The 23,237-nt window shown below is 34.6% G+C and overlaps 5 protein-coding genes across 15 annotated transcripts in view; 1 reads left to right on the top strand and 4 right to left on the bottom strand.

Annotated features, from left to right (window-relative positions):
* The window catches only part of LOC128896865 (cytospin-A), a 61,134-nt gene that overhangs the window by 3,476 nt on the left and 34,421 nt on the right, over window positions 1-23,237 (bottom strand). For 3 of the 8 annotated variants that reach the window (XM_054160403.1, XM_054160398.1, XM_054160401.1), the window contains 5 exons: window positions 19,919-21,505; window positions 19,264-19,458; window positions 16,788-16,961; window positions 16,160-16,542; window positions 14,425-15,198 (listed from right to left, as the gene is read on the bottom strand). In XM_054160403.1, the coding sequence (XP_054016378.1) occupies window positions 15,109-15,198; window positions 16,160-16,542; window positions 16,788-16,961; window positions 19,264-19,458; window positions 19,919-21,505 (2,429 nt within the window). In that variant the 3' untranslated portion in view covers window positions 14,425-15,108. Of the gene's footprint in view, window positions 1-13,655; window positions 15,199-16,159; window positions 16,543-16,787; window positions 16,962-19,263; window positions 19,459-19,918; window positions 21,506-23,237 lie in introns of those variants that run through there. The other 5 variants (XM_054160404.1, XM_054160400.1, XM_054160402.1 and 2 more) reach the window with 5 other exon arrangements.
* Window positions 34-2,781, bottom strand: LOC128896884 (uncharacterized). 3 transcript variants are annotated; one of them, XM_054160442.1, is made up of 3 exons: window positions 2,541-2,781; window positions 2,348-2,451; window positions 34-2,243 (listed from the first exon to the last, which is right to left on the bottom strand). In XM_054160442.1, the coding sequence occupies exon 3, from the start codon at window positions 2,110-2,112 to the stop codon at window positions 508-510; it is 1,605 nt and encodes a 534-aa protein (XP_054016417.1). In that variant the 5' UTR covers window positions 2,113-2,243; window positions 2,348-2,451; window positions 2,541-2,781; the 3' UTR covers window positions 34-507. The 3 variants fall into 3 exon arrangements, with proteins under 3 accessions (XP_054016417.1, XP_054016418.1, XP_054016419.1); XM_054160443.1 differs by having other exon boundaries at window positions 2,606-2,781; XM_054160444.1 differs by having other exon boundaries at window positions 2,619-2,781.
* On the bottom strand, window positions 2,905-5,145 carry LOC128896900 (uncharacterized). 2 transcript variants are annotated; one of them, XM_054160478.1, is made up of 2 exons: window positions 4,536-5,145; window positions 2,905-4,429 (listed from the first exon to the last, which is right to left on the bottom strand). In XM_054160478.1, exons 1-2 carry the CDS (start codon window positions 4,809-4,811, stop codon window positions 4,157-4,159), a joined length of 549 nt encoding a protein of 182 aa, XP_054016453.1. In that variant the 5' UTR covers window positions 4,812-5,145; the 3' UTR covers window positions 2,905-4,156. The 2 variants fall into 2 exon arrangements, with proteins under 2 accessions (XP_054016453.1, XP_054016452.1); XM_054160477.1 differs by having other exon boundaries at window positions 4,506-5,133.
* Window positions 5,802-10,631, bottom strand: LOC128896873 (lymphoid-specific helicase-like). The gene is made up of 7 exons (XM_054160419.1): window positions 10,494-10,631; window positions 9,764-10,113; window positions 9,107-9,690; window positions 8,368-8,993; window positions 6,448-6,842; window positions 6,125-6,380; window positions 5,802-6,041 (listed from the first exon to the last, which is right to left on the bottom strand). Exons 1-7 carry the CDS (start codon window positions 10,552-10,554, stop codon window positions 5,971-5,973), a joined length of 2,343 nt encoding a protein of 780 aa, XP_054016394.1. The 5' UTR covers window positions 10,555-10,631; the 3' UTR covers window positions 5,802-5,970.
* On the top strand, window positions 11,037-12,848 carry LOC128896890 (histone deacetylase 3). Its single transcript, XM_054160456.1, has one exon. The coding sequence runs from the start codon at window positions 11,409-11,411 to the stop codon at window positions 12,708-12,710; it is 1,302 nt and encodes a 433-aa protein (XP_054016431.1). The 5' UTR covers window positions 11,037-11,408; the 3' UTR covers window positions 12,711-12,848.

Genomic DNA, 23,237 nt, shown 5'->3' with positions numbered 1-23,237 from the left:
TTTAGCGTCAGTGAAGTACCTAGTACGACCACAAAACTGGCGCCCTTAGTCGCCCCCAAAGAAAATTAGAATTACAAATAAAAATTGGAAATACTTTTTAGCGTGCAATAATATTAATTGTGTGGATAAATTATAACATAGGGTTTGGAGTAATTTTACAGGCGAAACGCATTTTTTATAACTAAAGAAAATAAATAATTTATAATTTAAAGGAAACTATAAATACCAAGATGCCTTCCGTTGTAAAACTTTACCAGTATTCATTGAACAAAACATATAATTTTGATTGTACATATAATTTATATTGTATATACAAAAAGAAAACATAAAATGCATTATTTATTAATAAATTAAGGTGCCCCGATGAATAGCATTAAAACTATTGCACTGATTGTTTAATCTAAAAACATAAACCTTGGTATATAATTATAATAATATATAACATAAAAGTAAAATTGAAAAGTAAAATTTTATACATAACACTGCTTCATTTAATGGTATTAAAAATTATCCTTTTAAATTATTTCTTTTAATTCTTTTGAACATTATCTTCTTCCCTATATAAGTGGTTGGTGTTGTATCCAAATTTGTATTAGTGGCTTTTAAGTCTTCTCTGAGAATATTTAATTCGTAACGTGATATTCCTCTCCAAGCTTCTAATTCCGACAGATGTCGTAAGTTATCGCAATTCTGCATCAATAATTGTACTGTTTTCATTGATAAACTATGACTGTCTAAAATTTTTAGCTCTTCTAACTTCCTCATTGGATTTTGCAGAAGTATACTTCTCATTCTACTATCTCCAAGTATAGCTGCATGATACAGTTGTATGAATTTAATATTTATGCAATGAGAAAGCAAAAATTCTAGGTGCATGATTGGAAATTCTGTTGTACATATGATTCTTTCTAAAAATTGGAACGGTCGAATTGCGAGGTTTAGTGAATGTACTCCATATTCAAATAGTTTGCAACTATCAAAAACTAGGTCCCTTATGTCTGGACAGTATTGACTTATCGATATAAGTGCATCGAAATCAATTCTTCTTACATACTGCAAGTGCAGACTTCTAATTGCACAACCTTTGATTTCCAATAGTGTCTTTATTCCATGGGTATAAAAATCACAATATGCGAGCTTTAATTCTTTTAAATAATCAAGAGTAGCTAGAACTGACAAATCATCAATATCTTCGCAATATTCTAAACAAAGTCTCGTAATATATGGACACAGATCAATTAAAAGATATAAATGTTCCATACTAATATTTCGAGTCTCTAATGTTCTTATATGAAAAGAACTTCTATCGTCGACATCTTCCTGATAAGTATGTTTTAAAACATCCCCAAATTTATTGCATCTACCGATATCTTCTATTTTTAAATGTTCTAAAAGGAGATTTGCATAACCAGGTACAGTCATAGAGGTCATATGTAGTTTAACGTGTCTTAAATGTTTACACGAAAGCAAAGGACCAACGCTGCTTTCTGTTACTAATTTAGAATTATAAACATCTAATTCTTGCAGCTTTTTACAATTTTTAGCTAAGACTGATATGATATTATCTGTACAACGAAAGTGTAAAATAAAACATACTAAATTTGGCATTGCAGATACGCCTCTGGCAATCATTTCCTCGAAATCTGATAGTGTGAGTTTTATTGACGACAATGAATCTAAATTCAGACTCTCAAGCCCAACCATATCATACAACTTATTATAAAGTACATCTTGCATAATTGAAGGCCAAACACCAAATTCAAATGCTCTTAAATGCGCACCTACGGCAACTTCTATTAATGGAAGAGCGACTGCCCTTTCTAATATAAAGTGTTTGGCATACTTGTAATTGAAAATTGTAAATCTCTTATTTTTAAATAAATTGGCAACTGCAGTTAACACTGCAATGGATATTTTAGCAGATAAGTGTTGTGGTATACATAAGTTCAATAAATGTTTAATGAATTCTAGCATCGAATCTAACTTAGTATGCCCATGTTCTTGATTAGTCTGGAAAGTCATCCAAATAAGTTCTGCCTCGGTAGTCACAAATTCTCCAATGGAGCATATTGCTAGATCCACTAGCGTAGATACTTGCTTCTTCTTTGGCATTTTGATCTTCTTTAGTATAAATGTTTAATGAATTCTAACATCAAATGTAACTTAGTAAACCAGCTGAACTTTGTTTCAGAGCCCCCCCCCTTTTTTTTTTTTTAAACTGATCAAATCTTACAGTTTTTGTCCTGCAAAGTCCGAAAATGCAAGTTAAAAGTTTAGGAATCCAATAGTTTAAAAGATTCCTAGAGACGAGTACATAAAGATGTGTATATTTGGCTATTTGACGTACTTTGACAGGTTTGAACGATGCTATATTGACTGTTCAATCACGCCTGTGTTACTATCTTCATTTCTTTTAGGACGACTTTTATTTTGGAGGTTAGGTTCAAGCATCTAGAGATGAATAAGGATGAATATATACGTCTAGTAGAAATTCTTAAACCTGAACAATTTTATGATATTCTATGTATTTTTTGTTTTACATAATCCTGGAAAAAGTTAAGGAAAAGCTAAGGAAAAAGTTGTTTCAAATCACCCCGCGAATCACCCCTTTCAAGGACCTTTAATATTTTTGATACACCCTATATACCGGTTCCTATATTCTTATGTCCATGATTCTTCCACAAGTTCGATCGCGCCTGTGTTCGAATCTTCATTTCTTTTAAGGCGATTTTTATTTTGGAGGTTAGGTTCAAGCATCTAAAGATGAACATACAAATACGTCTAGTAATTTTATGATATTTTATGTATTTTTTATGTAATTTTTATATAAAGCTTGTAATTAATATAAGTTGGTCGTAGAGGTTAGGTTTGAGCATACGAATAAGTACGTAGAAATATAAATGCTTATATCTAAACAATGTTTATGATATTTTCTACAAAACAAATTCTTAAAAGACACTCGAGCATGTACGTCATCAGTTTGGTAGAAAATTTCATTTTTATTGTTACTTAAATATCTATACATGTTGCGTTGCCCTTAATTATTAAAATACTGTTAAAAATATCAATGTGTCGCGAAGAAGACGAGTAATTCAAAGGGAAGAAAAATATTGCTATCAAACAACAAAGGAATCTGACTCATATGCATACAGTTTGCTCGTGTTACTTCAGTGCGTACATTGAACTTGTAAAATTTATTTCTGCATTCCCAGTGTCTATCGGAAGAACAAAAGTACTATGGCTATATTAACGCTAAATGTACCAAGTGGATTCAAATGACCTCTTACAAAGTCCTTATCATAGATTTACAACTAATACTTCTGGGCAAAACCCTAGGCTTCGAACAAATCTGAAGTTTGTCGATTTGTTTGTCTCGTTTCCTTCTTTGGAAAATGTTCAAAATAAGAACCCAGACAAACTTCAGATTTATTCGAAGCCTAGGGTTTTGCCCATCTCTGCTCCTGGGAATGAGTTCTCTATACCTAAACCAAATAGAAGTACAGTCCTATATTAAGAGTCGGAGCATAAGGAGTCCCTTTTAACAGTAAACTTTCTTGAATAAGTTAAGAATTTCTTTCTAGAAATCAACGTGTATCTCTTACAAGGGGTCAAAGGACCTCTCATGACGAGAATAAGTATCTGGTACATTTAGTGTTAAATCATGATCCAAAGTCATCGAAAAGCAAACTCAACACGACTGTGTAGCACGTAACAAAAGCCTGAAAAATACCAGTATTAATTTCAGTTCTGCTCCCACTTCTCCAATCACGTTTCATTTGACTTTAAACAATCCCTGCAACCCAATGAAAATTACTAACGAAAATAATATTTGTCTCAAGTTGTCAGTGTTAAATGTTTCGGAAATATTTCATTTCTTCTGCCAACTTCCTCGTCTCGCTTCTTTATTTGATATTGCATTCGATAATTACTGATATAAATACGTATAAAATTGTATAAATACATTAGACATGGCATTTACATGTGAAGCTACTCGATATTGTCGGTAAGCGTTACAATAATCGTATGAGAATCGCTACCTAAACGAACTTTCCAATAAATAAGTCAATCGTAAGTTGCACAAGGCACGCAATCTTGAATGCGTTGCTAGGAAGTTAAGAGATCATCGAGTACATCTTAAGAGAAAGAAAAAAAGGCTTTATCTCAACATAGAGAATCCTTTCCTTGTGAAACGGAAGGGGCTGCAATGGATATACCGTGTGTTGATCCCCGAAGAGTGCGACGAGACTTTCTTATTCTCTTTATCCCACGCGTGTCTGGGTGATTCTATGCCGAAAGGGCTATAAAGTTTGGTAGGTGTTCGTCCTAGGAGCTGGCGGGAACGTGTTTGAGGTGTCTGCATTGTGCACATGTTGTTCGGTGAGTGCTGCTCCTCCAGTCTCTGGCGCCTGCGCGTAGAGTTTCTAAATTTCTAAAAGAGATAAAAGTGTTAACAGAAAGTTGCAAGCGATGTATGATTTCTTCTTGGAGAAGTCATTACGCCTGACCTGCGAGATGGTCCCAAATGTTGTGCGTACCGATGATATAGTCTTGGATAGTTTCTCAGCTCCGCTTCGCAGAGCACGTCTAGAATCTGCTGACATGTTCACAAGAGATATATTGTTCCAGCTTCTGTCGCTGTGCTTGTCCTTGCATGGTTTCTCTTTGAACGTGTCGCTGGACTTCTCCTTCTCGAAACGGTCTTGGAGGCGTCGTCTCAAATTTTTCGAATCTTTTGTTATCTCTGGTGAATTTTTGACACTTAAAACGTCACGGTGGAACGTGAACGAGACGCTACGCGAATCTGGTCGCATGTTTATGGATGATTTTTCGTCTTTTTTTATTATTTAGTGGGGATGTTAGTTAGTTAGTATCAATTTTGAGTTTTGATTCCTTTGGCACTGATTAAAGTAAGATTCGTGTGGATAACGAGAAATCCAGAGAAATTTTCATCCCTCGAAATCGGAGCGTCGTTGCTAACGGCCAGCGTCCAGAAAACAAGAATGGCTGCTCCGATCAATTTAGTATAGTTTGGTACAGTTTTTTTGTGTACAGAGTGTCCCAAAAATGGTGGAGGTCAATGTAAGGGGTGATTCGGGAGGTGATTTGAAACAACTTTTTCCTTAGCGAAAATGTTGTACGAGGCTTTGTTAAGGAGATATTAACGGAAAACACTGACCAATCGAACGCAAAGCGGCCACGCTCCCCGACCAATAAGAGCGCTCCACCAGCATACTCGCGCTCTAATTGGTCAGTGTTTTCTGTTAATATCTCCTCAACGAAGCTTCGGACAACATTTTCGCTAAGGAAAAAGTTGTTTCAAATCACCTCCCGAATCACCCCTTACATTGACCTCCACCATTTTTGGGACACCCTGTATTTATTGTATTAATAGATTGTATCTATATTTATACATTTATATTTGTATTTCTCTATACTATATATTATTTAAGTTTCTACTAATATATATTGTATAAATATTAATGCTCTTAAATTTGTATTCTCGATGATCGTTAAATATTCTAGAAAATTAATATATTATATTTGTATTTGTATTATTAATATAAATATATATACTGAGCACTGAATAAACACAGGTATAGGAATACAAGTAGGGCCGGCGTTAGGGAGGGGCGCGCCCCCGCCCATACCAATATTTTCCCATTGTCTCTTCTATACCATGTAAACAAAATAATTTCTTTCCTTTGAACGTATTTTTATCATGTTTCAAAAGCGAAACTGCAAAATCTGTAACTATCGCCTCCAGCGGAACTTTATAACAAAAATTGTTATTGCGAGTTTAGATAGTAGAATTCTTACTTACATTTTATTATAAAAAATCGTTACAAAAGTTGGGAATTAACAGGGAGTCAATCTCTGTTGCTCTCCGGATTACTCATCAGGTACAAAAAATAAATATTATATAATAAGTTTCAAAATAACATTTTCATCTGTATTCTTGACGTAGGTCATTTAAGGTCTCTTATATCTGTCATACAAGTCGCTTCTGTCTAACAATTTGTTAAGTTCATCCTCTGTAAAAACTGCATCAGGGATTATTGCATTATTCAAATTAAATATGTTTCTTTTATATTAAAATGTCACAAAAAGCTGTTTCATGATTTACCTTGATTTTCAGCTGCGACTACTTGGCACTCTTTCGACTCCAAAAGCTCCTTCAATCTTATCAATGATTCCTTTTCGTATTTGGGGGTTGTATCGATCTTAGAAATTACTGCTTTTTCTAGAAAACGTTTCTTTTCTCCGCGATTGATAATTGATTCATCGATGGTCCCTTTAACGCATAACTTATATATAACCACGGGTCGATTTTGTCCTATTCTGTGACAACGGGCCATGGCTTGTATATCCATTTGCGGATTCTATAAACGGATCCAGTAATTTTTAACTAGTAATTATTACAAAATATACATGTGAAAAGTAACATACCCAGTCACAATCATACATAATAACAGTGTCCGCCGAAGCAAGGTTCAATCCGACACCACCTGCTCTCGTAGATATAAGGAACAAGAATAAATCAGGGTTCTTAGAGAAATTCTTAATATTCTCCTTTCTCACTTCGAGTGGAGTGGTACCATCCAATCTGACGTAATTATAATCACGCATCGAAAGGTAGTCCTCTATCAAGTCCAATAACGTTGTCATAGTGGAGAACAACAAAACTTTATGGCCCTGCTCTTTAAGCTTCGCGAGCATCGCGTCTAATACTGAAAGCTTCCCAGACGACTTGATCAAATCGTTGTCTATTTTTGGTAAACCACTTGCATCCAATGGACAATGGACCAGATACGGGTGATTCACAATTTTTCTGTACAATGCCACTGAAACAAAAGAACGTGGATGTAGCTATGAAATATTGTAATAATTAAGGGGTCATTTTACTTTATTCGCCAAGGAAAACGTGCTTCTTCGCTAATTTGTTTCGAAGTGATATTACAAAATGATTTATTTTAAGCTTTTTGAGGTATATTTATGCTTTTGTAATTATATTAGAATCTTCTCAAGAAGAAATATGAATATTATATTGAACTATCTTTAATTAAACAATAATCTATTTTAAAAACACTGCGTAGTAGGTAGTAAATATTGTAACGTGAACTTTACTTTCAATCTTTCTTATATTCTTGCATATTGTTTGCATATTGTAGGTTATTGTACATTCAAATTTCTTATAAATGCATAAAGATCCACAGGCTAGTGATAATTAATTTATACCATGATTATGAAATACAATACAATTGAAATTCTAATGTTCACGTAACTTCACTTAATTTGTATTTCGCTCTGCAATCTTATCTGTTAAATTGAACCGTGTTTAACTATACTTCCTTGGCATAGAGCATGGGTGGTAAGATAACAAGCTTTCCAATTATTGAATTACCATTCAGCAGGTAAAACTTGATATTCAATCTACCAATAAAAGATGATCGATTAGGTATGCAAGTGACCTATCGAGCAACCACAGGAACCTGTACTGCAGCCATAATTACAAACTAATCATAGCCATGGGTCTTAATTAATTTAATTTACGATAAACTAATGCTCATCTTAGAACCCGAACAGCCCAACCATCCTAAACTTCTTCCACAGGACACAAGGTTACAAGATTCCAAAGACGAACATAACGGAACAGTTTTATCCTCTATTTAATAAGCAAATGTAACTGAATTCATAGAAAAAAGGTAATTTAGTTAATTTAATGCTTAGAAGAGTTGCAATAATTATAAAATTCAAAGATTACAAGATTCCAAAGATGAACATAATGGAACAGTTTTATTCGCTATTTAATAATCAAGTGTCCAGGAACTTATGGGACAATCTAGTATATGATATTAGATGGTCTTGAAATATGAAACACATAAAATCAATTTCTTAATCTGCATAAGTTTTTATCTGGTATATAGTAGGATATTTCCAAACAAACAAGAAATGACAAAATGGCAATCCTTTTGAAGAATCAATTTTCAAGTATCAATTTCCAGCAAAAATATTGTTGATTATTTGTTAATAACATAGAAACTAACGAATAGATCACAAATATCCTAGTATATACTAGATAAAATCTTATGCACATTAAGAAATTGATTTTATGTGTTTCAGATTTCAGTATCGTCCAATATCACACACGCAGTGTTTTTAAAATAAATTATTGTTTAATTAAAGATAGTTCAACGTAATATTTATATTTCTTCTTGAAACAATTCTAATATAATTATAAAAGCATAATAAATATAGCATAATAATATTTGTAGTACCATGTCGAAGAAAATTACCAAGCAGTTTTTCTTAAGTCGAATAAATTCAAATGACCCCATAATACTTTCTATAAGAAAAAGAGTAACTTACTTCTATTACCAGATTTAATATTAAGTAAATAATCTCTATTGCGATCCGTGACGTCAGTGTATTGCTTCCAAGCAGTCAAATGTGACTTATCAATGGGCTTTCTTTGGTTCCAAAGTTCATTGTCAGTACTTTCATCACTCTCCTGAGTGAAATCAGAATATCCTAAGCTAACTGCACTCTTCATGGTACATCTCCTTTTAGGTCGTTCACCATCCTCCGTGTATATAATTGGCGATTTCTCTATTAAACTCAATTTTTCTATATCACGATTCAATACCGCCTTATATAAATCGTGTTGCAGTTCTGTGAGCGGAGCATATACGATTAATTCCTTCTTCGGTGGAACATCTAAACAAACGTCTGACTTCTCGCGCCTCAACATAAAGGGTTGTAATATCTCACGCAACGTCGACAGCACGTGCTTCTCTTCTTCTTGCTTCAAAAACTTTTTCGTTCCTTCGTCGTACTCGAGCTCTTTCACGTCGAACCAGGATTTGAATACAGCTAAATCGTCGAATATTTCAGGCAATAGAAAATTCAACAACGACCACAGTTCCGCTAGATTGTTCTGCAGCGGCGTGCCGGTCAACAAAAGTCGATTCATCGATTTACATTGCTTCAAAACCCTGTTTCACGATAATATATTATTAAGAAAAATTGTAAATATAGGTCTAAAATATTTCACACTTTTCATTTTAATCAAGTTTTAACTTTACTTTAATTTTAGACAAGTACGTACGTGACAAGTAGACATTCGTGGTTCTTTATTCTGTGACCTTCGTCGATTATTATATACCTCCACTGTAAAGATCTCAAGAAATATTTTTCAAGTAGTGGCACTTCGAAACTGGTGATCACAATTGGCATTGTACTATAAGTTTCTGTGATTTTGTACTTTTGTTTAATTTTCCTGATCGTAGAGTATCTTTCGTTTACTGTGCCATGGAGTAGAAAGACAGGTAACTTTGGAGCAAACCTTTCGAATTCAATCATCCAATTTGGTATAGTTGAAAGAGGTGCGATTATTAAGTAAGGTCCATCTTGCTGTTTTTCGAGGAGGTGACATATCAAAGCTATCACTTGTACTGTTTTTCCCAGGCCCATCTCGTCAGCTAAAATACCATTTATACCATTCAAATACAGCACCTGCATCCATTGCAATCCTTGTCTTTGATACTCTCTTAAATCCCCATTGAAAAACTTTGGCGTCCCTGTAGCAGTATCGTAAGCTTCATCATTCTGTGAATCTATAAGTAATTCAGACTCGATGCTTTCATCGTTAGAATTAAATCTACTTCTCTTCGAGACTATTTTCCTTTGCACCTAGAATATGTTAACCATTAGAAAGAGAAACATTGTATAGGTTATATGAAAATTACGATGTGAGTATTCTTACATTTACTGATATACGATTCTGTTTATTATAGTTTCTCTTTTTATCTTTTGCCTCAGGTGAAACACCATCGGCAGCAGCAGCCTGTTTGTTATTAACATTTCTATCATTTTCTTTGGAAGTATCATTAATTTTATTAATGATATACGAGGAGTAAAATTTACTTCTGTTCAATAAATGCATTAATCGTTTATACTGTTGTTCTTGTAATTCTCTATGATACTCTTCATCTTTTAATTGTTTACTTTCCGAATCGATTTGTCTTTTCCTTTTCTTCGGTTCCTGGACATTTTCTTTCAATGGTTCGTTACTGATTATTACATCATCAGCGAGGCTTTTTGGATTACCTTTCCCTAGCCAAAGGAAATAAAAAAATTCAGAAATATTCATAGGATTACTCATTTAATGTGGATCGTACTAGGAATATAATTAACGTATTATAGTTAACATAGTACACAAATTGTTGTGTTAATGTTCTTCCCAATTAAATTATTAAAAAGGGAGAATAGGAGGGCTAGAGGAGGATGTCAACATTGATAAACCAAGAAAAATAAAGTAGAATATTTGAAGAATGAATTATTGGTCGATGTTCAAACAATGAAAATATTTTCATATTGATCTCCGTTATCGATTCAAGCCAAAGGTTAATTCTCCTGTTTTCATAGAATGATGTAAATAACTCTGGTCTACTTAGTACTAAATCAAATATTTTTTAATTAAATAAGATATTCACCTGTGATTAAACTGGTGTCATTAGACAAATTCGTCGTGACATCTATATTTTCCTTATCCATTTCTCACAAATAACTTAAATATAAAGAAAAGAAATAAAATTAGTAACACGAAGGTACGGTATAAAAGACTAACCTTCACTGACAAGGGCAAAGCCGGTAACCACGTGTACTCCCTTCCACTTTTCTCCACGTGGCTCTTGAGAAGGTTGTGCGCAGGCGCGGTAGACGAATGCGCATGCGCAGTGCCTGAAACGCCAGTGAAGTATCTATACGTTCGCGAAAATGGGATCCTTAGACGCCCCACCTGTAAAATAAAATTATGAAATTAAGAAAGAGAAGATGGACGCTGTGTGCAGAACATGCTATTGAAAACTAATTATTATTATATACTTATTAACTAATATACTAATTAATACACTACGAGATTAAAGTAATTATCTTCCGGTAGACATTTTCATTTTGAAGAATCTGCTTGATATTTTCCATAATGTTTATAATATTTTTTATTTCGGATAATTCTTTTGAATTACCAAAGGCATCTCTCCAGATGGCAGCACAGTAAAAATCTAAAATGGAGCCAACGAAGAATGTTGTTTGTACTGTTACAACACTATCCTAACATCATTTTAATAATTATTTGTTATTTATTACTCCATGGAAATTAAAAATTAAATGGTTATAATTGGACCTTATTGCACCTGTTGCACCATTCAACTGGCTCACTGAAGAGGATACAAGGATGATCTTCATTAACCTGTAACATTAAAAAAGTATTAATTTTCCACCAAAATCAGTAAAGAACAATCTACTTACAACTATTTTATATAGACAATGGCTCTGTAGATGCATAACCAAGGTGTACAATTTATGTTTATATACACCTGGACACCTCAAAACAAACACATAACCTCAAAATGAGTTACAATAAGAAGGTATCATACTTCTATAACCCAGACGTTGGGAATTTTCACTACGGCCCAGGCCATCCGATGAAGCCTCACAGGCTCGCTGTCATCCACAGTCTGGTACTCAACTACGGTCTGCACAAGAAGATGCAGATCTACCGTCCGTACCGTGCCAGTACCCACGACATGTGTCGGTTCCATTCGGATGAGTACGTGGAGTTCTTGCAAAGAGTAACCCCACAGAACCTGCAAGGCTATACCAAGTACCTAACTCACTTTAACGTAGGGGACGATTGTCCCGTCTTCGAAGGGCTCTTTGATTTCTGCTCCATGTACACCGGAGCCTCGCTAGAAGGAGCCACGAAGCTGAATAACAATTGCTGTGACATCGCTATCAATTGGAGCGGAGGGCTGCATCACGCGAAGAAGTTCGAAGCATCGGGTTTCTGTTACATCAACGATATCGTCATAGCTATTTTGGAGCTGTTGAAATACCACGCCAGAGTTCTTTACATAGACATAGACGTTCACCATGGAGATGGAGTTCAGGAAGCATTCTACTTAACGGACAGAGTGATGACAGTATCTTTTCACAAGTACGGAAACTTCTTCTTCCCTGGAACAGGAGATATGTACGAGATAGGAGCGGAGAGTGGGAGATACTACTCTGTTAATGTACCGTTGAAAGAGGGTATCGACGATGGCTCTTACATTCAAGTGTTTAAACCTGTTATATCGCATGTGATGGAATTTTTTCAACCAACAGCGATAGTCTTACAATGTGGAGCCGATTCGCTGGCCAATGATCGTCTTGGGTGCTTCAGTTTGAGTACAAAGGGACATGGAGAGTGTGTCAAGTTTGTGAGAGACCTAAATGTACCTCTGCTCACCGTAGGAGGTGGTGGATACACCCTGCGCAATGTTGCCCGTTGCTGGACCTATGAGACTTCTCTGCTTGTCGATGAACAAATCAGTAACGAACTGCCTTACACAGAGTACCTGGAATACTTTGCACCAGACTTTACGTTACACCCTGACGTTGTGACTAGACAGGACAATGCGAATAGTAAACAGTATCTGGAAGCTATCACGCGACACGTATACGATAATTTAAAGATGATACAGCATTCTCCAAGCGTTCAAATGCAGGACGTTCCGTGCGACGCGTTGCCACCCGAGGAAGAGAGGCAACCAGAGCCCGATCCTGACTCCAGACAAAACGTTCAAGACACGGATAAGATAGTCGAACCTGCCAACGAGTATTATTCGGGAGAGAAAGATCAGGATAAGATGGACGTAAGCGAGTCGTGATGAAAGAATGCGGTGACTTAAAATAGGACGTGAACGAGCTATCGAAACACTCAGAATTCATTTTTACTGCGAATTAAATCATTGTAAATATTATAACTGTAAATACTTTTAAGGCTATTAAAACTGTTTCTTACTTGACGATTACAAATTCTATGTACTCACCAAGATGGATATGGTGCCATGCCAAATCAATGTTTTGAAAATTTGTTATATTATTCTATTCTGTAAGAAACTTTTTTTGTGAATTTTCTCAAACTTTTGTTTTCAAGTAGGTTTCAAGATATCGATTTTTTTCAATATTTCATTATTTTAGGTTCTTTCCTACATTTTCAAAGAGATTTATTAAAAATTTTCACTTGCGTTTTTCATATAGAAACATAGAAAATTTGTCTCTAAAGTGAGAATCCAAATTATAAAAAATGGAAATATGACTTTATTAAAGAATACGCAAGACTTAGCCACTTCAGAGCTTGTAGCTTCCTTAATAATGAACATTGCAGATTGAAACTTTTTCTCTAAACTGAAAGTCCAATGTTTTAAAAATGAAAGTATGACTTTCTTCTATGAACTCGCAGAAGGTAATTTTGATAAAACTCTAAAAGCATTCATAAAAATTATTTTTCACTTCCTTGATCAAAATGTAGCATATTTCGTCAAATAATGTACAGAAGCAACTTCTACTATGTACAAGAAAAAAATTCCTGAAGAAAAGAAGAAAAATGATTCGAAGAAAAAGTAATCCTTCGAAGAAATATTTTGAAAACATTGGAAACAAAAATTTGAAAAAATTCACAAAAAGTTGTTTAAAGAGTAGAATAATATAAAACAATTTCAGACAAATCAAATAATTGAAGATTGAAAACATTGATTTGCCATGAAACGCACCATATATAAACAAGACTCCTATTTCCTATGAGATATTCTCCAGAAGCATTTTCTAGAGGATTTTAAATAGTATTAGGCAAGTTTATTGTTTTATGTCAGACAGCGTATTGTCTACAATGGTACAACAATGACGATGAGGATGATATCAATAGTAGTAGTAATAATTCTAATAATAAATCGTAGCAATAATAAGAGCAATAACGATAACGTTTTCATCTCTGTTTCGGGGCTATCTCGCTATATCACAGAGAACTTAATCCTTACTCGTACGTTTCTCCGCGATCACGTAAACGCACAACTGAAACGACGTTCTCCAATATAAATCTATCTGCTGCTCATCTCCCGTAGTGTACTAAACGTGACTAATACAATAAATTAGGTATCTTTAAATTAAGGCGCTTCGTTCTGTACACGATTCTCGTAAAACTTTACAAAAGTTCTTTCTCGAAAAATAATACAAGTAGAAAAATACTCACGGTACGAGGAACGGAAATATTCGATACTTGTTTCGTTTACAAACATACAAGACCACGATGTAAAAAATCTCTCTTGCACGGTAATAATACGTTGGCTATGCCAAGGAGGCACTGAAGCATACATATCCACACACGAAGGACTCCATAAATTCTATCCCTTCCCTCCCCCTCTTCATCCTTCCTTTAACCCTTTGACTGCGGGACAATTTTCCCTGGAAACTTCCGAGAGGCGTAGAGGTGTAAATTTTAAAAAAATATCAGCTTATAGGGAATGTTAAGACGGAACTTTTTTGTATTTACAGTTTGTTCGTACTACGTTTAGTTTCAGAGATAAAAATTCAAAACTTAGAGACCTTTTTCCTGGGATCTCGTAGTGATCTGATATTGTTGCTGTTGTCTTAAAGGAAAAAGAAACAACAGTTGAACAATCGAATTTTAAAAAAATATCACCTTATAGGGGATGTTAGGACGAAACTTTTTTGTATTTACAGTTTGTTCGTAGGACGTTTAGTTTCAGAGATAAAAATTGCAAACTTAGAAGATCTTTTTCTTGAAATTCAACTTTTGAAACGAACTTCTAACTTTTCAATTTTTATTTTCGAAACTAAACATCTTATGAAAAAACTGTAAATATAAAAAAGTTTCGTCTCCTCATCCCCTACAAGCTGATATTTTTTAAAAATTGATTCAACGAATATAAACATTTCTCTGAGCTGATTTCTCGAGAGTGTATATATAAGCCATTCGCAGTCAAAGGGTTAATAATATATTCACGTGTATATAAACATTCAGTCTCATAGCGAAAAGCAATTCCATTTGGTGTTTAGTCTTCCATCGAAATTCTGGGTACTTGGAGAACACTTGCGACCATGTGCAAGAAGCGTTTCAGGCGCAGTCAGTGCCGATCCTTGGTGAATCCACAATGAAGTCCTTGCGAAATTTTTGGTTGACTAGATGATCTTGTTCTTGTTCGCTCACGCGAACGGTTTCAAGGGGCGTTGAGTTGGAGATGACGCGAGGGGCACGTGGAACCAAAATTACGTTTCGAAGTGTTTGTAAATACTGGTCACGTACGTCATAACTTGTTGCCAGTCGGGTCGCTCCAATTGACACATTTCGCCTATGTTCTGTGAACAAGACCAGTTCTTTATTTAACGTTCAAGGGAAGGTTTGATTAGTGAAGGGTCGCTCATGTTGTAAATCAAGTATCACTGATTTTCTAGATAAAAATTTGGAGATATTCTTAGATTCTTAGATAGTCTTCGATGGTGAATTGAACATGATTTTCAAAAATTCGTAGAACTTTTAATAACGAACATTGCAGATTGAAACTTTTTTTCGTTATAGATCTCATGGAACTCTACAAGAAACATATAGAAAGTTTCTCTCTAAAGTAAAAATCCAAATTTTTAAAAATGGGAGTATGACTGTTAAAGAATACGCAAGGATTAACCACTTCTCAGCTTGTAGCTTCCTTAATAATGAACATTTCAGATTGAAACTTTTTTTTCTTGTAGATCTCATGGAACCCTACAGAAAACTTATACAAAGTATTTCTCTAAAGTGAAAGCACAATTTTTTTAAAAATAGGAGAATTGATTTTTTCAAGAATTCAGTAGAGGGTTAGGTAACATAATTTTCTAAAATTCATAACACTTTTAATAATGAACAACTTGGTTTGAAACTTTTTTTCTTTATAAATCTCATGGAACTCTACAAGAAACATATAGCAACTTTTTCTCTAAGCTGAAAGCCCAATGTTTTAAAAATAAAAGTATGACTTTTTTCTTTGAACTCGTAGAAGGTAATTTTAATAAAACTCTAAAAGGATTCATACAAATTATTTTCCACTTCCTTGATCAAAACGAACGACATTTCGTCAAATAATGTACAGAAGCAACTTCTACTATGTACAAGAAAAAAATTTCTGAAGGAAAGAAGAAAAATGATTCGAAGAAAAAGTATTCCTTCGAAGAAATATTTCAAACAAACTTATAATACATACAAATATATTATTGATTTACACATGAGCGACGTACCTTCACCATCCCTTAACTATCCCTCTGAGAACAGCAGAGTTAAACTTACCAACGTGGTAGGTATTCCAACGCTCTCTGCAGCGGAGAAAGCTATGGAGAAGTTTCTTCGTTTCTCCACGGGCGTTAACGTATCATATGGTACCTTATGAGGAAGGTAGGAATGAAGGATAGCGCACAGTGCCAAACCGTCGTTCCACGAGCTACTGAAATTCGTTATGTCGATATTCCTGTAGCCCAACGTTTTGTTCTGACACCACTTGAGCAAAGCGTTACGTTTCGATCCTCCGTTCTTAATCAGTCCGCAAAGAGGATCTTTGCGTTCCGACAAATCCGTCACGCTGTTACGACGGACAAAGTCGATCGCCTTGGCGTTCAGAGCGGCAGAGTCCAGAAGCTCACCTGGGCTTAGCATCACAGGTGTTGACTTTGTCTCTGCGTTAATCAGTGGAAGAACGTGACTAGTAAGTGTGATGCTGTAGAGTCGCCAATTGGAGAGTTTGTCAAGCGTACAGCGTGCGTGCAGAAAAATTCGCAGTGGCGATTTTAAAACGGTGGACAAGCGGTGTTTGAGTTAGCCCAATGATAAACTCGTTTTGTATTTGTACAAGAAGAGTATTTGACGACGATCGCAGATGTAATTCAGGCGCTTAAAGCTTTCTAGTTAAAGTAAGAGTTACCTGACAACGGCTTTCTCGTTATCGCGGCTTGAGTTTTATTGTTATTCGTCGAATTCGCCGTGCAGATTAAGTTATTGATCTGCTGCTGGTCCCTGAGAGGTGCCTTCATTGTCATTATGTCGTTAGTTCCTATGGAGTTCAGGGAGGATGTCGAACTGCTGCGACTTCCAGGTCCTGCGAGCAAAAGGATATGATAAGTCAGGTGCACCGGAACCTTGTTCATAAGTAGGTTGGGAGATTTTCTGCATTCTTGATATAAAGGAATGCAATAGATATTATATATAAGGTAATAGGTGTTAGATGTAACTAGAAGGTAGGTGTACTTATGCGGAACAAAATAACATACATGCAATTCATACAGTCTGCGTAATCAGTACTCGTACCATTTATTTTAAATTTGTTGCTGTACGAATACTTCTTATATTGACTGTATATGCATGTGCACTTATGCAAAACAAAGTAATGATGTTATTATATTAATTGTAGCATACATTCAACATGTATGATGTATGTACATTAACAAAATAACATATATGCAATTCATACAGTCTGCGTAATCAGTATTCGTACCATTTATTTTAAATTAGTTGCTGTACGAATACTTCTTATATTGACAGTATATACATGTGCATTTATGCAAAACAAAGTCACGATGTTATTATATTAATTGTAGCATACATTCAACATGTATGATGTATGCACATTAGGCTAATCTTTATTTTAATGATTTTTGAAATCTATGTTACGCATCCCCTTAAATACCCTGCAATTACATGCAACAAAATTCCTGAAAAATTTGAGCTCCCTATTTTAACATTAACACTCCAAAACCTTCCCTAAACCTTAGAAAGTTTTAAATGAAAAATATATGGAACTTTTTTAATCGGTTACTTCTTTTTCATTAACTCCATAAGAATTAATGAAACAATTTGAAATTTGCCTGAGTTGTTACTTATAATAATATGGAAGAATGCATAGAAATTTCCAGATATTTATTTCAATTATTTCCTTATTCAATTATTGCAATCCATAATTGCAAATATGAAGCTATTTGAGATTAAACTTCATGAAACTTTTTCAGTTGGTTACTACCTATTGTAGAACTCAGGTGAAAATCGATGACAGGATTTGAAACTAGGTAGAGTTGTTATTTATATTAATAAGAAGAAACCCTAAAAATTTCAAATTTTTATCTCAATTATTTCCTTATACGTCAGCCTTATAAATATGAAACGTTGTGGTAATAGTAAAGCATCATGTAATTTTTGTTAATAGGACTTGAAAATTTCGAATTTTTATTTCAATTATTTCCTTTTATATCAGTCCAGTAAATATGAAGTTATTTTCTTTATTTAAAATATTTTTGTAATACTATCTTCAATGTTTTAAGTATAAATTGTTGTTGAAAGAAGAATTTTGATAGACTAAGTTTTTGAATGATCTAAAAATGAATATTTACTTATGGAACATTTACAAAAAATAATATTAGGTTCTAAAAGTTTCTTCCGCTTCATTAATAAGTAATACATACACAATATTTTATGTCTAATATTGTATTATTGAATTGAATACGATTCATTTTGCTACATTATTGTTTGTAACATTAACATCTCAGAAATTAGGTTGTCTATTTATATAAATACTGCTATACAAAATAACTGAGTGCAAGTTACAGAAGGAATTTTTGTGGCAATCTATATATTAGGAAATAATTGATATAAAAATTTGAAATTTTCAGGGCTTCTTCTTATTAATATAAATAACAACTCTGCCAAATTTCAAATCATTCCATCAATTTTTACCGGAGTTATAAAATAGGTAGTAACTAATTGAAAAAGTTTCATGAAGCGTAACCTCAAATAGCTTCATATTTACAAGGCTGATGAATAGAGAAATAATTTAGATAAAAATTTGAAATTTTCAGGGCTTCTTCCTATCATTACAAGTAGTAACTCTCCAAATATCAAATCATTCCATCAATTTTGATTAGAGTTATAAAAGAAAAAGTAACCAATTGAAAATGATCCATGTTTTTTCCATCTAAATTTCAAATTTTGCAGGAATATTTTCTTATGTATTTTCAAGGTATTTAAGGAGTGCGTAATACATACACTCCGGAAATCATTGAAATAAAGGCCACTTTAATGTACATTTATATACACATACATTTGTGCATTTGTGCACAATGAAATAACGACGTTACTATATTAATTGTAAAATATATTCAACATGTATGATGGACATTCATGTAACCATGTGCATGTGCACTTACGCAAGGCAAGATAAGGACATTATTATATTATAGAATATATCCCAATTATTGTACATCATAAATGCACAAAATCTGCAAGAAATTTCTATTCGCAAGAACCATGTATGCACAAAATTTGCAAGAAATTTCTATTCTAAGTTTCCTTGCGAATAGTCTCACAGAAATAGTTGACGCAAGCAATAATAACAACAAATCTATACCAACCCGCTTTAGCTTGCTTAGTGGCATTCTCTATGCTCTCAATCAAGCATTTAACGGAGAGCCTCGAGTCCTGACGCGAGATATTAGCCTTGCGCCTTGCTGCAATCTCTTGTTGCACGCTGGTCAGTACGCACTGCTGAGTATCAGTGGGAGTACTCGCTGGCCTCTGCGGCGGTTGCTGTATCACCTTCTGATTAGCTGAAAAAAGATCACGCGTTACTCCAGCAGTCTACGTCTCCGCCTCCGGACAGAAATGAAAGCAATAAGCGCTATGTTTACACGTAAAAGAAAGCACAAGTATAACGATGAAAACAAAAGAGAAACGTCTAAGAAAAGAAACGCGTTATCGCACGTTTCTTTCTCGAGAGTCACCCGTTATCTATTTACACATACTTTGTACGAGTGTACGACAGCGGGACAAAACATAAAAGAAACTCCAGGATTAGAGACAACACTAGAGAACGTGGTGATAATGATCGCATCGAAACAACGTGAGAGGTGAGAGTAAGGCAAGTAAACCTAGAAGAATGGTTTTAAAGGTGTACGATTGCGTTCTCGGCTAGAGTAAGAAACCATGGACAGACAAATTGCAGGGGCGGGGAGGGTTCGAACTCTGCATACAAGCAATCACGTGTCCACACTACTTGGGGCGACTTACGGTCGCGTATTGTACCTATTTGTCGGCCTGGTCTCAGTTCCACGTCCTCTACGATCGTTTCAAATTTCTCTCTCAAAGACGACGTCCTCCCTATCACCGGTCTATCCTTGGACGCGGTGTCACCGTTGCTCTGATCGACCTTAGAGTCTGTATTCAGTGGGGAAAGTACGCTCTCCCGTGGCCTACTCTGATCGTCTTCGGATTGAGACAGATTCATGTTTAAAAATTTCATGCGCTTCAGTCGGTTCGCTTCGCAGAGGGTCAACGGCTTCCTCGACTCTTCGTTGTCGAATTTGAAGACTATATTGGAGGCTCTCTGAACCAAGGACGAAGTTAACGAGTCAGAATCGGGCAAATTTTCCAGAGAAGACAGGATTGGATAAGTGTTATATTTCTCCTGCGTAACTATGTTCTTTTCATTTATTTCCTTCCTGCTTGTTTTGTTTAAGTTTGAGTGGATATCTTCTGGCTTTTTGTATAGATAGGACTCTGTTGGAAGACTATGTGGTCTTGAATATGCAGCATCACTGCTGTTTCTGTATAGTATGCCAGTCGGAGGGACATTATCACAGTCATCGATGGATGCTTCGATGCTTTTTGGTGTATTAAAATCAATGTTATCAAAAGAGCTGGAGAAACTCTTTGCTGAGGTTTGTTTGTGAGCGATACTGTCTACAAGGGAGTCAACTACCTCGCTGCCAGACCTGGACTCGTTCTTCTTCAAGAAAATCCTCCGTTTTTTGTTAAGAAAGTAATCCCCATCGTCCTCTAATTTTAAAATTGTATTTGATAAGTTCTCCTTATCAATTTTTGGTTCGTTCTGAGGTTCCTGTGGGGTGCTTGTTCGAGTGCATTCCTGCAGCACTTTCCTCATTCCAGGATCCACCTCGAACTTTAAATCATCCATGGACTTCTCCACACCTGGGAATAAATAATTCTTGGGAACGTAAAATCGACTATTAGAGATGTTTATGCCATAGGAATCCTCTCCAATATTCTGAATACCTTTAATATCCTTTAACAAGAACTTCGCAGGAATATTCTCACCGGAAGTGTCAGTTTTCGGGGTGCACACCTCCTGGACAGTTTCTGCGAACTCGAGTAATTTATTTGAATGTAATATATCAGATCCTTCTTTGCTCAAGGATGATTTATCATCAGATTCAATAGATAGACGTCTTTTTGCTGAAGACGAACCTTTTGAAGCAACATTGGTTGACTCCGACAGGTCAACAGGATCATCAATTTTCTTGTGTAAGCGTAAAGTGGGACAGAACTCGATTTCCTCACCAGAAATCAGATTGTCATCCAACTTAATGGGCTCCTTTGACAACAGCTCGTTGCCAGCATCCTCTGACTCTGCGTCTCTCAGAGAAAAACTTAAATTTAACTCCTCTATGACTTCTACGTTCCTCTCTGTCTCAGGTGGATCCAGTTCGCTCATTGTTTTGGATACACGTGGGCTCTTCTTGGTGTCAGAACGCTTCTTTACAATAGTACGCCCGCGTTTCAATATATTGCTTGCAGACTTGTGACTATTTCCAATCATACTACCGAATGTCTTACATTGGGGAACTGGTGCGCTGCCTGACATATGAATGAAATTGAAAAAAATAATAAAACATGTATTGCATTAATAACGCTCTCGAGTCCTTTGTAATTTTAGAAAGACAATCTAATGTAAAGTGGATATTTGTAAAGTGGAATCGTTTCCCTGATAGATTGTCTTTACGAATACAAATTGTTGGTCAATTATGGATATCACGTATTGTATAACGATTTGTCCTTTATAATTTAAATTAGAATGTTTAATGTGAACTAGAGTCGCATAATAATTCGTCTTTGCAAATATAAATGTACTAATAATTGTGTTAACGCTTAGAGTTGTTTTTAATTTATGGAGGCATTCTAGTCTAGAACTTTTGAAATATTGATTTGCAGTTCATTTGGACACTGCATTTTAAATTTCTGTGAAGTTTTTACTATAATTTGTTTGTTGGGAATGTGTAGAATGTGCAAAAGTGAGATTTTCAATAAGTAAGTAAGCGAGGATTGGGTTTTAGCGTAATCATAAGTATACATATTTGGTATAAAAAACTTTAAACTTTAAACTAGTAACCATATCTTTGAAATGGTTGCCATGATATCTCGAGTTCTAGTTGAATGAATTATTTCAGCATGTGTGCTTTCATTTGAATCACTGTTTTTAAAATTTAGTTATCCTAACCTCTCTTAAGCTGACCGGACCAAATCAGCAAAATTATATCCTAATGGAATTATTACTTAGTGGAATATTTAGTACTTATTTTGTAATAATTTGTACCACAAACAATAATTTTACACCTCGTGCCATTTAAAAAAAAATTGTAGTTTAATGTTAAGCTAGACCACACATCAAAATTAATAAAAATGAAAAAATCAAAGCGGATACATTTAGTGCAGAATTTGTACCCCAACAGAAATTTTGTACCTGCTACCATTATCAAAGCAATCATAGCACTGCTAGTTTAATATTTTTATTAAGTTAGTGGCTGAAAATGTTATAAATTAATATAAGTGAAAAAATCAAAGCGAACACATTTTGTATTAATTTCTGTAGTTTAACGTAACAGGTACAACATTTCTGTTGATGGTACAAATTAGTACAAATTCAGTGCTAAATGTATCTGCATTGATTTTTTCATTATTATTCATTTTAACATGTAGTTCTGCTAGCTTAATATTCAAATTATTGTTTGCTGTACAAATTAGTACAAAGTAAGTACTAAATATTCCGCAAAGTACGATATGATTTTGCTGATTTGGTCCTGCCAACTTAAGAGAGATATTATTCTAAATATATTTTTTTTAATATAATAAAGATAAGACAATTAGAAAGAATCGATATTCAAAGTACAAAGTGCTGGCATTTTTCTTAATTTTCAACATTTCATAATTATTTTGTTTCTGGTCTACGCTAATATTAATGAAGATGTTTCTTGATTTTTTCATTTCAGATAAGCAGAAGATTTTCAGGAGAGACTGTACAAGGTCACTTGTACTAAAGTTTAATTTTGATTACTTTTACCTACAAAAAATTGTGTACGCTCTCAAAATGTGAATAAATGTGTACAAAACCCATTATAAAAATTCCTTATAGGTTAAAAATTGACGTTCAGACTAGAATACTCCCTTAAAGTAAGAGTTCTATCGATTACTGCAGACCACCTTGCAAGTGATCGTACCACAAATTCTCCCACTTAAAATTGTTTAAAAAATTATCCAACAATTCTAACCGATAAGATACCAAGATAAACTCTTAATAATTGCTTACGATCTT

The sequence above is a fragment of the Hylaeus anthracinus genome, unplaced genomic scaffold, assembly GCF_026225885.1.
Source record: "Hylaeus anthracinus isolate JK02 unplaced genomic scaffold, UHH_iyHylAnth1.0_haploid 11978, whole genome shotgun sequence".
NCBI classification, from domain to species: Eukaryota; Metazoa; Arthropoda; class Insecta; order Hymenoptera; family Colletidae; genus Hylaeus; species Hylaeus anthracinus.
This window is presented reverse-complemented; position numbering and strand designations above follow the sequence as displayed.

Coding starts and splice junctions, on each gene's coding strand:
- LOC128896884 (XM_054160442.1), bottom strand. CDS start 2,112: ATGCCAAAGAAGAAGCAAGTATCTACGCTAGTGGATCTAGCAATATGC.
- LOC128896900 (XM_054160477.1), bottom strand. CDS start 4,811: ATGCGACCAGATTCGCGTAGCGTCTCGTTCACGTTCCACCGTGACGTT. Junction 4,430..4,505: donor CATTTGGGACCATCTCGCAG/GTCAGGCGTAAT, acceptor TATCTCTTTTAG/AAATTTAGAAACTCTACGCG.
- LOC128896873 (XM_054160419.1), bottom strand. CDS start 10,554: ATGGATAAGGAAAATATAGATGTCACGACGAATTTGTCTAATGACACC. Junction 6,843..8,367: donor TATTAAATCTGGTAATAGAA/GTAAGTTACTCT, acceptor CTTTTGTTTCAG/TGGCATTGTACAGAAAAATT. Junction 6,042..6,124: donor AGTCGCAGCTGAAAATCAAG/GTAAATCATGAA, acceptor TCCCTGATGCAG/TTTTTACAGAGGATGAACTT.
- LOC128896890 (XM_054160456.1), top strand. CDS start 11,409: ATGAGTTACAATAAGAAGGTATCATACTTCTATAACCCAGACGTTGGG.